This window comes from Xenopus tropicalis, chromosome 4 (assembly GCF_000004195.4).
Source record: "Xenopus tropicalis strain Nigerian chromosome 4, UCB_Xtro_10.0, whole genome shotgun sequence".
In the NCBI taxonomy this organism is placed as follows: domain Eukaryota; kingdom Metazoa; phylum Chordata; class Amphibia; order Anura; family Pipidae; genus Xenopus; species Xenopus tropicalis.
This window is the reverse complement of record NC_030680.2, coordinates 1,699,263-1,713,611: the sequence shown is the minus strand read 5'-3', so window position 1 is coordinate 1,713,611 and position 14,349 is coordinate 1,699,263. Positions and strand designations below refer to the sequence as shown.

Sequence of the window (14,349 nt, the reverse complement as noted above, 5' to 3'; positions counted from 1 at the left end):
GAAGCAATAAAATAATGGGACCTTGGAAAAGTTTGTTTGATTCAGGACTTTTTACAGGTACATTAGAGGACATTATAGACAGATGTTGGGGGGGGGTCACATAGAAAAAAACAGCGCACCAGGGCCCCCCCTTTTAGAACTGAGGGACTGAACTTTCCCCTGAAGCAGCAGAAATGGTTCTTCCTGGTGAGGGCAGTGAGTTTGGGGAATGCCCCCTGGGGTATTAAATTGAACAGAGCACAGGCTGGGGGAATCTGCTCTATGATTTAATATAAGAAAAAGAAAATATATAAATGAGTGAACGTAACATTTTACAGTTTATTAAGCTTATTTGTAGAGGGAAAATTTCCTGATAGTTACATAGTTACATAGTTACATAGGGTTGAAAAAAGACCAGTGTCCATCAAGTTCAACCCACCAAGTAAACCCAGCACACTTAACCCACACCTACCAATCTATACACTCACATACATACACTATATATACACCCACTAGTACTAACTGTAGATATTAGTATCACAATAGCCTTGGGTATTCTGATTGATCAAGAACTCATCCAGGCCCCTCTTATAGGCATTAACAGAATCTGCCATTACCCCATCTCTAGGGGCATTCCCCAACCCCCTCACTGCCCTCACCGTGAGGAACCCCCTACCCAACACCCCCCAGCAGGGCATTCCCCAACCCCCTCACTGCCCTCACCGTGAGGAACCCCCTACGCTGCTTCAAATGGAAGCTCCTTTCCTCTAATCTAAAGGGGTGACCTCTGGTGCGCTGATTGTTTTTATGGGAAAAAAGAACATCCCCCAACTGCCTATAATCCCCTCTAATGTACTTGTACAGAGTAATCATGTCCCCTCGCAAGCGCCTCTTTTCCAGAGAAAACAACCCCAACCTCGACAGTCTCACCTCATAGTTTAACCCTTCCATCCCCTTTACCAGTTTAGTTGCAGTCTCTGCACTCTCTCCAGCTCATTAATATCCTTCTTAAGGACTGGAGCCCAAAACTGCCCCCCATACTCAAGGTGAGACCTTACCAGGGACCTATAAAGGGGCAAAATGATGTTCTCATCCCTTGAGTCAATGCCCTGTTTATACAAGACAGCACTTTATTTGCTTTAGTAGCCACAGAATGACACTGCCTGGCATTAGACAACTTGTTATCAACAAAAACCCCCAGATCCTTCTCCATTAAGGAAACCCCCAACTCACTCCCATTCAGTAGATAGTTTGCGTTTATATTATTCCTACCAAAGGGCAGAACTTTGCACTTATCAACATTGAACCTCATTTCCCAGTTTGCTGCCCAGTTTCCCAGTCAAATCGCTCTGCAAAGCGGCACATCCTGCATGGAACTTATAGTTTTGCCCAATTTAGTGTCATCAGCAAAAATAGAAACAGTACTGTCTATGCCCCCCTCCAGGGCATTAATAAACAAGTTAAAAAGCAAAGGCCCAAGGACTGACCCCTGCGGTACCCACTAACCACTAACCACACATAGATCTCATAGAACGGATACAAAGAAATTGTAACCTGAATATTAAATACATAAAAGAGGTTTTTCCAGATTAAAGGAATTCGAATTCAGCTCAGCCTGTGTATAAACTGTATGAATGCAGATGGGGCTAATGTATGTGCTAAAGCAGGGGCGTCCCTGGCCCCTCCACTGCCCTGGGGCAGACATTCAGATGCCCCCCCTCACCCCACATTTACCCCACTTAGTGTCAGAGTGGTGCGCTTTACTCCTTGAAGTTACCAGGAGCGACACTTTGCCCCCCGCCGGCTGCTGCCCCCTGAGGCGAGTTTCCCAACACAACAATATAAATGAATTACATTACAAACAGTTATGTGTGGGGGCCTCACAGCCATTAACCCTTTCCTGCCATTCGGCACCATTTGCTGTTCCTGTTACAGTATCAGGTTTATTGTAGAGAATAAAACCCTTGTGTCCCTATGCAGCTCCCCCAGCCCCCAGGCTGACACCGACTGATATCACAATGGAGCCCGGAACAGAGGCGACAGTTACGTGTGAGGCCGATGAGTTTTATCCCAAAGACATAACTTTCCAGTGGATCAAATATCAACGAGGTTCTGGGAATGTTCCGTTACAAAAAGGAGTCTCCTACACTCTCCCAATAGATAATGAAGATGGAACCTTCAGTCAAAGTAGTTTTCTGCGGATAAATCCGACACTAGAAGATAATGGGAACGTCTATTCCTGTAATGTGTCCCACAGATCCATGGGAACTGATCTGCAGCTCAATCTCACTCTCTCCGTCACAGGTAAATTCTTGTCTATTATTCTCAATTTAGTCGTTTTTATACAAATTAGAAGATCCCCCAGTACCCCAATACCCCCTCCAATCCCCCCAAACCTCCCATTTGTCTGTAGGGTGGCATCTCTTGCTTGTCAGACTATTAAAGGCAAGGTTTACAAGGGAAGGATGAGATTTTGGCAGATGGGGGCTTTACAGGGAAACAATGGGGACATGAATTAAATTGCCCTGGTTAGTGGCACTTGATCTCCAGAAGGGAAGCAGAAGAGACACAAGACAGAAGGGGCCATTTACAGAGTGGAAGACAGGTACATTCTGATGTTTTTTCACTTTCCCTGAATTGCTGGGGATCTCGGTGCAGAGACCTGTGGTCGCCCCATAGTAACATAGTAACATAGTAAGTTGGGTTGAAAAAAGACATACGTCCATCAAGTTCAACCATAATGCCTATATATAACCTGCCTAACTACTAGTTGATCCAGAGGAAGGCAAAAAACCCCATCTGAAGCCTCTCTAATTTGCCCCAGAGGGGAAAAAATTCCTTTCTGACTCCAAGATGGCAATCGGACCAGTCCCTGGATCAACTAGTACTAAGAGCTATCTCCCCTACCCCTGTATTCCCTCACTTGTACTGAGAGCTATCTCCCATAACCCTGTATTCCCTCACTTGCTAAGAATCCATCCAGCCCCTTCTTAAAGTTATATAATGTATCAGCCAGTACGACTGATTCGGGGAGGGAATTCCAGAACCTCACAGCTCTCACTGTAAAAAATCCTTTCCGAATGTTTAAATGGAACCTCCCTTCTTCTAAACGGAGTGGGTGCCCTCGTGTCCGTTGGAAGGACCTACTGGTAAATAAAACATTAGAAAGGTTATTATATGATCCCCTTATATATTTATACATAGTTATCATGTCACCTCTTAAGCGCCTCTTCTCCAGTGTAAACAGACCCAACTTGGCCAGTCTTTCTTCATAACTGAGACTTCCCATACCCTTTACCAGCTTAGTTGCCCTTCTCTGGACCCTCTCTAACTCAATAATGTCCCGTTTGAGCACTGGAGACCAAAACTGAACAGCATATTCTAGATGGGGCCTTACCAGCGCTCTGTAAAGGGGAAGAATAACCCCCTCCTCCCGTGAATCTATACCCCTTTTAATACAGCTCAAAACCTTGTTTGCCCTTGCAGCTGCTGCCTGGCATTGCTTGCTACAGCCAAGTTTATTATCTACAAGGACTCCAAGGTCCTTCTCCATTATGGATTTGCCTAGTGCAGTCCCATTAAGGGTATACGGGGCTTGCATATTTTTAGATCCCAGGTGCATGACCTTACATTTATCCACATTAAATCTCATCTGCCACTTAGCTGCCCAGATTGCCAGTTGGCCAAGATCCTGCTGCAGGGATGTCACATCCTGGATAGAATTGACTGGTCTGCAGAGTTCTGTGTCATCTGCAAACACTGATACATTACCCATAATACCCTCCCCTAAGTCATTTATGAACAAATTAAACAAAAGTGGACCCAGTACAGAACCCTGAGGGACCCCACTGAGGACCTTATTCCAAGTAGAGAATGTGCCATTAACAACCCCCCTCTGTACCCGATCCTGTAGCCAGTTTTCTATCCATGTGCAAACGGCTTCACTAAGACCAATGGACCTTAGCTTAGAAAGCAGTCGTTTGTGGGGAACGGTATCAAATGCTTTGGCAAAATCCAAATAGATTATATCTACTGCATCCCCACTGTCCCACTACTGCCCCCCCACTGTCCCACTACTGCCCCCCACTGTCCAGCAATTAAATTGGCCTGACATGACCTGTCCTTCATAAAGCCATGCTGATTCCTACCCATAATGCCATTCTCCACTACATAATTTTGAATGTGATCCCTTAACAAGCCTTCAAATAACTTGCCCACCACGGATGTCAAAGTTTAATACACACCAGACAGCCGACAACTACATGGTTGTCTACAAAAGGGTGCTATAAGTGTGGATCCAGTCAATGTATCACTTGTAACTATATACAAAAAACGGATTCGTTTATCTCTTCTATGACCATGAAAAAATATCAGATAAAACACTTCATTAATTGCAATACTAAAAACGTCATATATCTCCTTACTTGCACTAAGTGCATGAAACAATATGTAGGTCAGACATGTAGAAAGTTAAAAGATAGAATAAGGGAACATGTACTGAACATTACTAATGTCAACAGTCACACCACTGTTGCAAAACATTTCTCTGAATGCTCCAATAGATCCCTGTCCTTTCTACAGGTTATAGGGATAGATAGAGCCATCCCTAGCCCTAGAGGGGGCGATATCTCTTTGGTTCTAATTAGAAAATAAACTAAGTGGATTTTCTTCCTAAAAACTCGACAACCACATGGACTTAACTATGACTATGATGTTACCTGTTATGTATAAGTACTTAAATCTAGCCTTTTTATGGTTATACACCAATTCAATGTATACAATGCTTAATATATCCCTATGTAAATTTATGACTTTTTATCCACTTTCCCTAGCCACATGACCCTTTGGTCTGATTGGTTAATTGCAAAGCGTATTTCATTGGTCAAATTTGCCTTTAAATATTGTGTATTGTGTTCAATGTATTCAGCCTATGACTAAGTACCCTATTGGTATGAAACGCGTAAGGCTATCTGCTTTTACATATGGATAGAATAAAATTTATATTTTTTAATTAATTATTTTCTACTGGCTGCATTTTTCTACTATTTTGCACCTTTTTTCAACAAACAATCCGGAGTGCCTGCCTATTTTCATAATTGGTTTCCTGTGATGACTCCCTGCGCTGAATGGTCTGGGGCATGAGCACCTGGACCCACCGTCACTGTGGGTAAGAGCTATATCCACCAAAAAGTGTGATCACGTTTCATTATGTTTAAGTTTTCTGCAATGTGGATCAGTATAATTTCAGGCTGCTAACAATTATGCGATGAACTTAAAGGAGAAGGAAAGCCATTTTGACATGTTCCTGCCAATAGATTTGCCACATTAGTGCCACCTAGAACACTATATTTATTCTGCAGAAACCTTTACCTGCCTGAGTAACAGCCCTAGAAGATCCCTCTGTTTGTTTAAGCTTGGTCTCAGTAGCTTCCTGCTGCAGCTCTGGCCATTGGAAGCTTAGATCACACATTCCTAAGGAATGGGGGAGAGGAGAGTGTTGCACAGACTCATGCCCCAAACCTGAAGGAGCCCTAAAGGAGAGGAAGTCTGATACAGAAGAACATTTTTACAAAAAAGGAGAGAAGGAATCCTGTTTCCTTTAATAGAGGTGCAGTTTCTGTGAGTGCTTGTGGCTGTATTTACATAGACCTTTCTGATAAAGTGACTGAGTTTTTACCTTTCCTTCTCCTTTAAATAAATCCAATAGAATCATTTTGCCCCAATATAGACTCAGCTCAGCTGGGATCAAGTACAGGGTTTTGATTTGTTGCTACAGAGAAAAGTTAGAATGATTTGCTTAGAATCTCAATGGGAGATGCCTCCCTGCCATGTGTAACTTTCTCTTACCTGTATTTTTTCTCATTACAGAGCCAGATACCCCAAAAAGCCAAATTATTATAGCTGTGGTTGGAGCGGCCATTGCAGTCGCACTTGCGGCTCTGATCATTTATCTCTACATTATGTTCTGGCGGAAAGGTGAGCCCTGTAACTGGCACAGGGGCATCATGTCCTGGCACTGCCCTTGTATAAACCAGCGACGGGGGGTATCCATGGCAACTTCCATTTATCATTAAATAAACTGCACAGTGAATATTAAGGGGTGAGAATGGGGTGGGTGGTCCCTGTTATTTGCTGCCATTTGTTCCTCTCTCAGATGTAGAAGAAAAACTATAAGAGGTATAGTGACCCTGAACTTTATATTTTACTGTTTATTTACATAAAGGGGATATATACCATACATTTTTACAATGCACTTATAACACTTGTTTGGCTTAATAGGGGTATTATTACCAGGCTAGTGGAACATTAGAGCATGTGTTACAGCAACCCCCTTTCCCAGAATGGGCCTCCGCTAAGTGGGAGCTATGTCTGGGGCTATAGGATGTAGTTAAACTACAACTCACACTGGTGTTGTGCAGTAGATTAAAGTAATAGGATGCCAGGAGCTCTTGCAGAATAACTGGATAATACTTTATTGTCCAATACAATGGTGAAATAGTGCAACAGGGTATATACTCACAGACACAGTAGATAAGGATGATCACAGTAGAGAATAACAGTTGTGACCTTTAGGAACAGTACAACCCAGTATGGAGAAGTGCAGAGTATTAGCTGGATACCTGAGATGAATACCCTTGCTGTAGGGAATGTTTCCAGACGACTATGGTTCAGGGGCACAGCACCTTCCTGAATCCTGCATCTAAACCGGTCCCTTCAGAAAGGCAAACAGAGCCGGGGTAGGCTAAACCCTTTAACAACTCCTTTGATGGGGCTAGTGCTGCCCTTACTAAATAAGCTGACTAGGCTCACCACTCCTAGAGGGTGCTATGAAATGCTTCTGACTGTGCTGGCTTGTTCTCGTTCACGGGGCCCTGTCCCCGACTTAATTTAGATGGATGTGGCTACTGGGCCAGATCTGTACCCAGGCTCAATGGAGTGGTGCTTCAGGTAGCAGCCCGGCAGCCAAAGAGGAAGACACTCCTCCTTGCAAGACACTATATAGTCCCCAAGGGGAGTGGTTAAATGGGCTAAACCTATTAAGGATAGCTTAAAAACTGTAACCTGAGTGTAGAGGGCTCTGCCATATAACAGTACAGATAAGGAAAGGTAGGGATATGAAGCCATAGGGCACTTAACCCTATGGGTCCCTACACACTAAACCATGTAAAATAATGTAAAATAGAAGTAAGGGCCTCTATTTTAATAACTTTGGGTTCAAATATGTCCATAACTGCTTGAAAACTGTGCTCTACCCAGAGATTATGCAGCTTCCGGTTTAGACTCTTCATTATGTGGCTCTGACTTCACTGACACAGCAGAGCTACTTAAAGATCAGTGAATATGCAAAGGGTGGGTGGAGCTTTGCAATGTCTCTGACCTATCTATCCACTCACATACAGACCCATACTGACCTATCTATCCACTCACATACAGACCCATACTGACCTATCCACTCACATACAGACCCACACTGACCTATCCCCTCACATACAGACCCACACTGACCTATCCGCTCACATACAGACCCACACTGACCTACCTATCCACTCACATACAGACCCACACTGACCTATCCGCTCACATACAGACCCACACTGACCTACCTATCCACTCACATACAGACCCACACTGACCTATCCACTCACATACAGACCCATACTGACCTATCCACTCATATACAGACCCATACTGACCTATCTATCCACTCACATACAGACCCATACTGACCTATCTATCCACTCACATACAGACCCACACTGACCTATCCACTCACATACAGACCCACACTGACCTATCCACTCACATACAGACCCACACTGACCTATCCACTCACATACAGACCCACACTGACCTAGCTATCCACTCACATACAGACCCACACTGACCTATCCACTCACATACAGACCCACACTGACCTATCCACTCACATACAGACCCATACTGACCTATCCACTCACATACAGACCCACACTGACCTATCCACTCACATACAGACCCATACTGACCTATCCACTCACATACAGACCCACACTGACCTATCCACTCACATACAGACCCACACTGACCTATCCACTCACATACAGACCCATACTGACCTATCCACTCACATACAGACCCATACTGACCTATCCACTCACATACAGACCCATACTGACCTATCCACTCACATACAGACCCACACTGACCTATCCACTCACATACAGACCCACACTGACCTATCCACTCACATACAGACCCATACTGACCTATCCACTCACATACAGACCCACACTGACCTATCCACTCACATACAGACCCACACTGACCTATCCACTCACATACAGACCCATACTGACCTATCCACTCACATACAGACCCACACTGACCTATCTATCCACTCACATACAGACCCACACTGACCTATCTATCCACTCACATACAGACCCATACTGACCTATCTATCCACTCACATACAGACCCACACTGACCTATCCACTCACATACAGACCCACACTGACCTATCCACTCACATACAGACCCACACTGACCTATCTATCCACTCACATACAGACCCATACTGACCTATCTATCCACTCACATACAGACCCACACTGACCTATCCACTCACATACAGACCCATACTGACCTATCTATCCACTCACATACAGACCCACACTGACCTATCTATGCACTCACATACAGACCCACTGACCTATCCACTCACATACAGACCCACACTGACCTATCTATCCACTCACATACAGACCCACACTGACCTATCTATCCACTCACAAACAGACCCACACTGACCTATCCACTCACATACAGACCCATACTGACCTATCCACTCACATACAGACCCACACTGACCTATCCACTCACATACAGACCCACACTGACCTATCCACTCACATACAGACCCACACTGACCTATCCACTCACATACAGACCCACACTGACCTATCCCCTCACATACAGACCCATACTGACCTATCCACTCACATACAGACCCACACTGACCTATCCACTCACATACAGACCCACACTGACCTATCTATACACTCACATACAGACCCACACTGACCTATCCACTCACATACAGACCCACACTGACCTATTCACTCACATACAGACCCACACTGACCTATCCACTCACATACAGACCCACACTGACCTATCTATCCACTCACATACAGACCCACACTGACCTATCCACTCCCTTACAGACCCACACTGACCTATCTATCCACTCACATACAGACCCACACTGACCTATTCACTCACATACAGACCCATACTGACCTATCTATCCACTCACATACAGACCCACACTGACCTATTCACTCACATACAGACCCACACTGACCTATCTATCCACTCACATACAGACCCACACTGACCTATCTATCCACTCACATACAGACCCACACTGACCTATCTATCCACTCACATACAGACCCACACTGACCTATCTATCCACTCACATACAGACCCACACTGACCTATCCCCTCACATACAGACCCACACTGACCTATCCACTCACATACAGACCCATACTGACCTATCCACTCACATACAGACCCACACTGACCTATCTATCCACTCACATACAGACCCACACTGACCTATCCACTCACATACAGACCCACACTGACCTATCTATCCACTCACATACAGACCCATACTGACCTATCCACTCACATACAGACCCACACTGACCTATCTATCCACTCACATACAGACCCATACTGACCTATCCACTCACATACAGACCCACACTGACCTATCCACTCACATACAGACCCACACTGACCTATCTATCCACTCACATACAGACCCACACTGACCTATCCCCTCACATACAGACCCACACTGACCTATCCACTCACATACAGACCCATACTGACCTATCCACTCACATACAGACCCACACTGACCTATCTATCCACTCACATACAGACCCACACTGACCTATCCACTCACATACAGACCCACACTGACCTATCCACTCACATACAGACCCACACTGACCTATCCACTCACATACAGACCCATACTGACCTATCCACTCACATACAGACCCACACTGACCTATCTATCCACTCACATACAGACCCATACTGACCAATCCACTCACATACAGACCCACACTGACCTATCTATCCACTCACATACAGACCCATACTGACCTATCCACTCACATACAGACCCACACTGACCTATCTATCCACTCACATACAGACCCACACTGACCTATCTATCCACTCACATACAGACCCACACTGACCTATCCACTCACATACAGACCCACACTGACCTATCTATCCACTCACATACAGACCCACACTGACCTATCTATCCACTCACATACAGACCCACACTGACCTATCCCCTCACATACAGACCCACACTGACCTATCCACTCACATACAGACCCATACTGACCTATCCCACTCACATACAGACCCACACTGACCTATCTATCCACTCACATACAGACCCACACTGACCTATCCACTCACATACAGACCCACACTGACCTATCTATCCACTCACATACAGACCCATACTGACCTATCCACTCACATACAGACCCACACTGACCTATCTATCCACTCACATACAGACCCATACTGACCTATCCACTCACATACAGACCCACACTGACCTATCCACTCACATACAGACCCACACTGACCTATCTATCCACTCACATACAGACCCACACTGACCTATCCCCTCACATACAGACCCACACTGACCTATCCACTCACATACAGACCCATACTGACCTATCCACTCACATACAGACCCACACTGACCTATCTATCCACTCACATACAGACCCACACTGAACCTATCCACTCACATACAGACCCACACTGACCTATCCACTCACATACAGACCCACACTGACCTATCCACTCACATACAGACCCATACTGACCTATCCACTCACATACAGACCCACACTGACCTATCTATCCACTCACATACAGACCCATACTGACCTATCCACTCACATACAGACCCACACTGACCTATCTATCCACTCACATACAGACCCACACTGACCTATCCACTCACATACAGACCCATACTGACCTATCTATCCACTCACATACAGACCCACACTGACCTATCCACTCACATACAGACCCATACTGACCTATCCACTCACATACAGACCCACACTGACCTATCTATCCACTCACATACAGACCCACACTGACCTATCTATCCACTCACATACAGACCCACACTGACCTATCCACTCACATACAGACCCACACTGACCTATCCACTCACATACAGACCCATACTGACCTATCCACTCACATACAGACCCACACTGACCTATCCACTCACATACAGACCCACACTGACCTATCTATCCACTCACATACAGACCCACACTGACCTATCTATCCACTCACATACAGACCCATACTGACCTATCTATCCACTCACATACAGACCCACACTGACCTATCCACTCACATACAGACCCACACTGACCTATCCACTCACATAAAGACCCACACTGACCTATCTATCCACTCACATACAGACCCATACTGACCTATCTATCCACTCACATACAGACCCACACTGACCTATCCACTCACATACAGACCCATACTGACCTATCTATCCACTCACATACAGACCCACACTGACCTATCTATCCACTCACATACAGACCCACACTGACCTATCCACTCACATACAGACCCACACTGACCTATCCACTCACATACAGACCCACACTGACCCATCCACTCACATACAGACCCACACTGACCTATCCACTCACATACAGACCCACACTGACCTATCCACTCACATACAGACCCACACTGACCTATCCACTCACAAACAGACCCACACTGTCCTATCCACTCACATACAGACCCACACTGACCTATCCACTCACATACAGACCCACACTGACCTATCCACTCACATACAGACCCACACTGACCTATCTATCCACTCACATACAGACCCACACTGACCTATCCACTCACATACAGACCCACACTGACCTATCCACTCACATACAGACCCACACTGACCTATCCACTCACATACAGACCCACACTGACCTATCCACTCACATACAGACCCACACTGACCTATCCACTCACATACAGACCCACACTGTCCTATCCACTCACATACAGACCCACACTGACCTATCCACTCACATACAGACCCACACTGACCTATCCACTCACATACAGACCCACACTGACCTATCCACTCACATACAGACCCATACTGACCTATCTATCCACTCACATACAGACCCCACACTGACCTATCTATACACTCACATACAGACCCACACTGACCTATCCACTCACATACAGACCCACACTGACCTATCCACTCACATACAGACCCACACTGACCTATCCACTCACATACAGACCCACACTGACCTATCTATCCACTCACATACAGACCCACACTGACCTATCCACTCACATACAGACCCACAATGACCTATCCACTCACATACAGACCCACACTGACCTATCCACTCACATACAGACCCATACTGACCTATCCACTCACATACAGACCCATACTGACCTATCTATCCACTCACATACAGACCCACACTGACCTATCTATCCACTCACATACAGACCCACACTGACCTATCTATCCACTCACATACAGACCCACACTGACCTATCTATCCACTCACATACAGACCCACACTGACCTATCTATCCACTCACATACAGACCCATACTGACCTATCTATCCACTCCCATACAGACCCACACTGACCTATCCACTCACATACAGACCCATACTGACCTATCCACTCACATACAGACCCACACTGACCTATCCACTCACATACAGACCCACACTGACCTATCCACTCACATACAGACCCACACTTACCTATCCACTCACATACAGACCCACACTGACCTATCTATACACTCACATACAGACCCACACTGACCTATCCACTCACATACAGATCCATACTGACCTATCCACTCACATACAGACCCACACTGACCTACCTATCCACTCACATACAGACCCACACTGACCTATCTATCCACTCACATACAGACCCACACTGACCTATCCACTCACATACAGACCCACACTGACCTATCCACTCACATACAGACCCACACTGACCTACCTATCCACTCACATACAGACCCACACTGACCTATCTATCCACTCACATACAGACCCACACTGACCTATCCACTCACATACAGACCCACACTGACCTATCCACTCACATACAGACCCACACTGACCTATCCACTCACATACAGACCCACACTGACCTACCTATCCACTCACATACAGACCCACACTGACCTATCCACTCACATACAGACCCACACTGACCTATCTATCCACTCACATACAGACCCACACTGACCTATCTATCCACTCACATACAGACCCACACTGACCTATCCACTCACATACAGACCCACACTGACCTATCTATCCACTCACATACAGAACCCACACTGACCTATCCACTCACATACAGACCCACACTGATCTATCTATCCACTCACATACAGACCCACACTGACCTATCCACTCACATACAGACCCACACTGACCTATCTATCCACTCACATACAGACCCATACTGACCTATCTATCCACTCACATACAGACCCAAACTGACCTATCCACTCACATACAGACCCATACTGACCTATCCACTCACATACAGACCCACACTGACCTATCTATCCACTCACATACAGACCCATACTGACCTATCTATCCACTCACATACAGACCCACACTGACCTATCTATCCACTCACATACAGACCCACACTGACCTATCTATCCACTCACATACAGACCCACACTGACCTATCCACTCACATACAGACCCATACTGACCTATCCACTCACATACAGACCCACACTGACCTATCTATCCACTCACATACAGACCCATACTGACCTTTCTATCCACTCACATACAGACCCACACTGACCTATCTATCCACTCACATACAGACCCACACTGACCTATCTATCCACTCACATACAGACCCACACTGACCTATCTATCCACTCCCATACAGACCCACACTGACCTATCCACTCACATACAGACCCATACTGACCTATCCACTCACATACAGACCCACACTGACCTATCCACTCACATACAGACCCACACTGACCTATCCACTCACATACAGACCCACACTGACCTATCCACTCACATACAGACCCATACTGACCTGGCTATACACTCACATACAGACCCACACTGACCTATCCACTCACATACAGACCCATACTGACCTATCCACTCACATACAGACCCACACTGACCTATCTATCCACTCACATACAGAC

At 45.7% G+C, this 14,349-nt stretch overlaps 1 protein-coding gene across 2 annotated transcripts in view; it reads left to right on the top strand.

The window, feature by feature from the left end:
- The window catches only part of LOC116410225 (hemicentin-1-like), a 67,895-nt gene that overhangs the window by 19,909 nt on the left and 33,637 nt on the right, over positions 1–14,349 (top strand). The window contains exons 3-4 of one of the 2 annotated variants that reach the window (XM_031900341.1): positions 1,960–2,283; positions 5,848–5,955. In XM_031900341.1, the coding sequence (XP_031756201.1) occupies positions 1,960–2,283; positions 5,848–5,955 (432 nt within the window). The remainder of the gene's footprint in view (positions 1–1,959; positions 2,284–5,847; positions 5,956–14,349) is intronic. The other variant, XM_031900342.1, reaches the window with a different exon arrangement.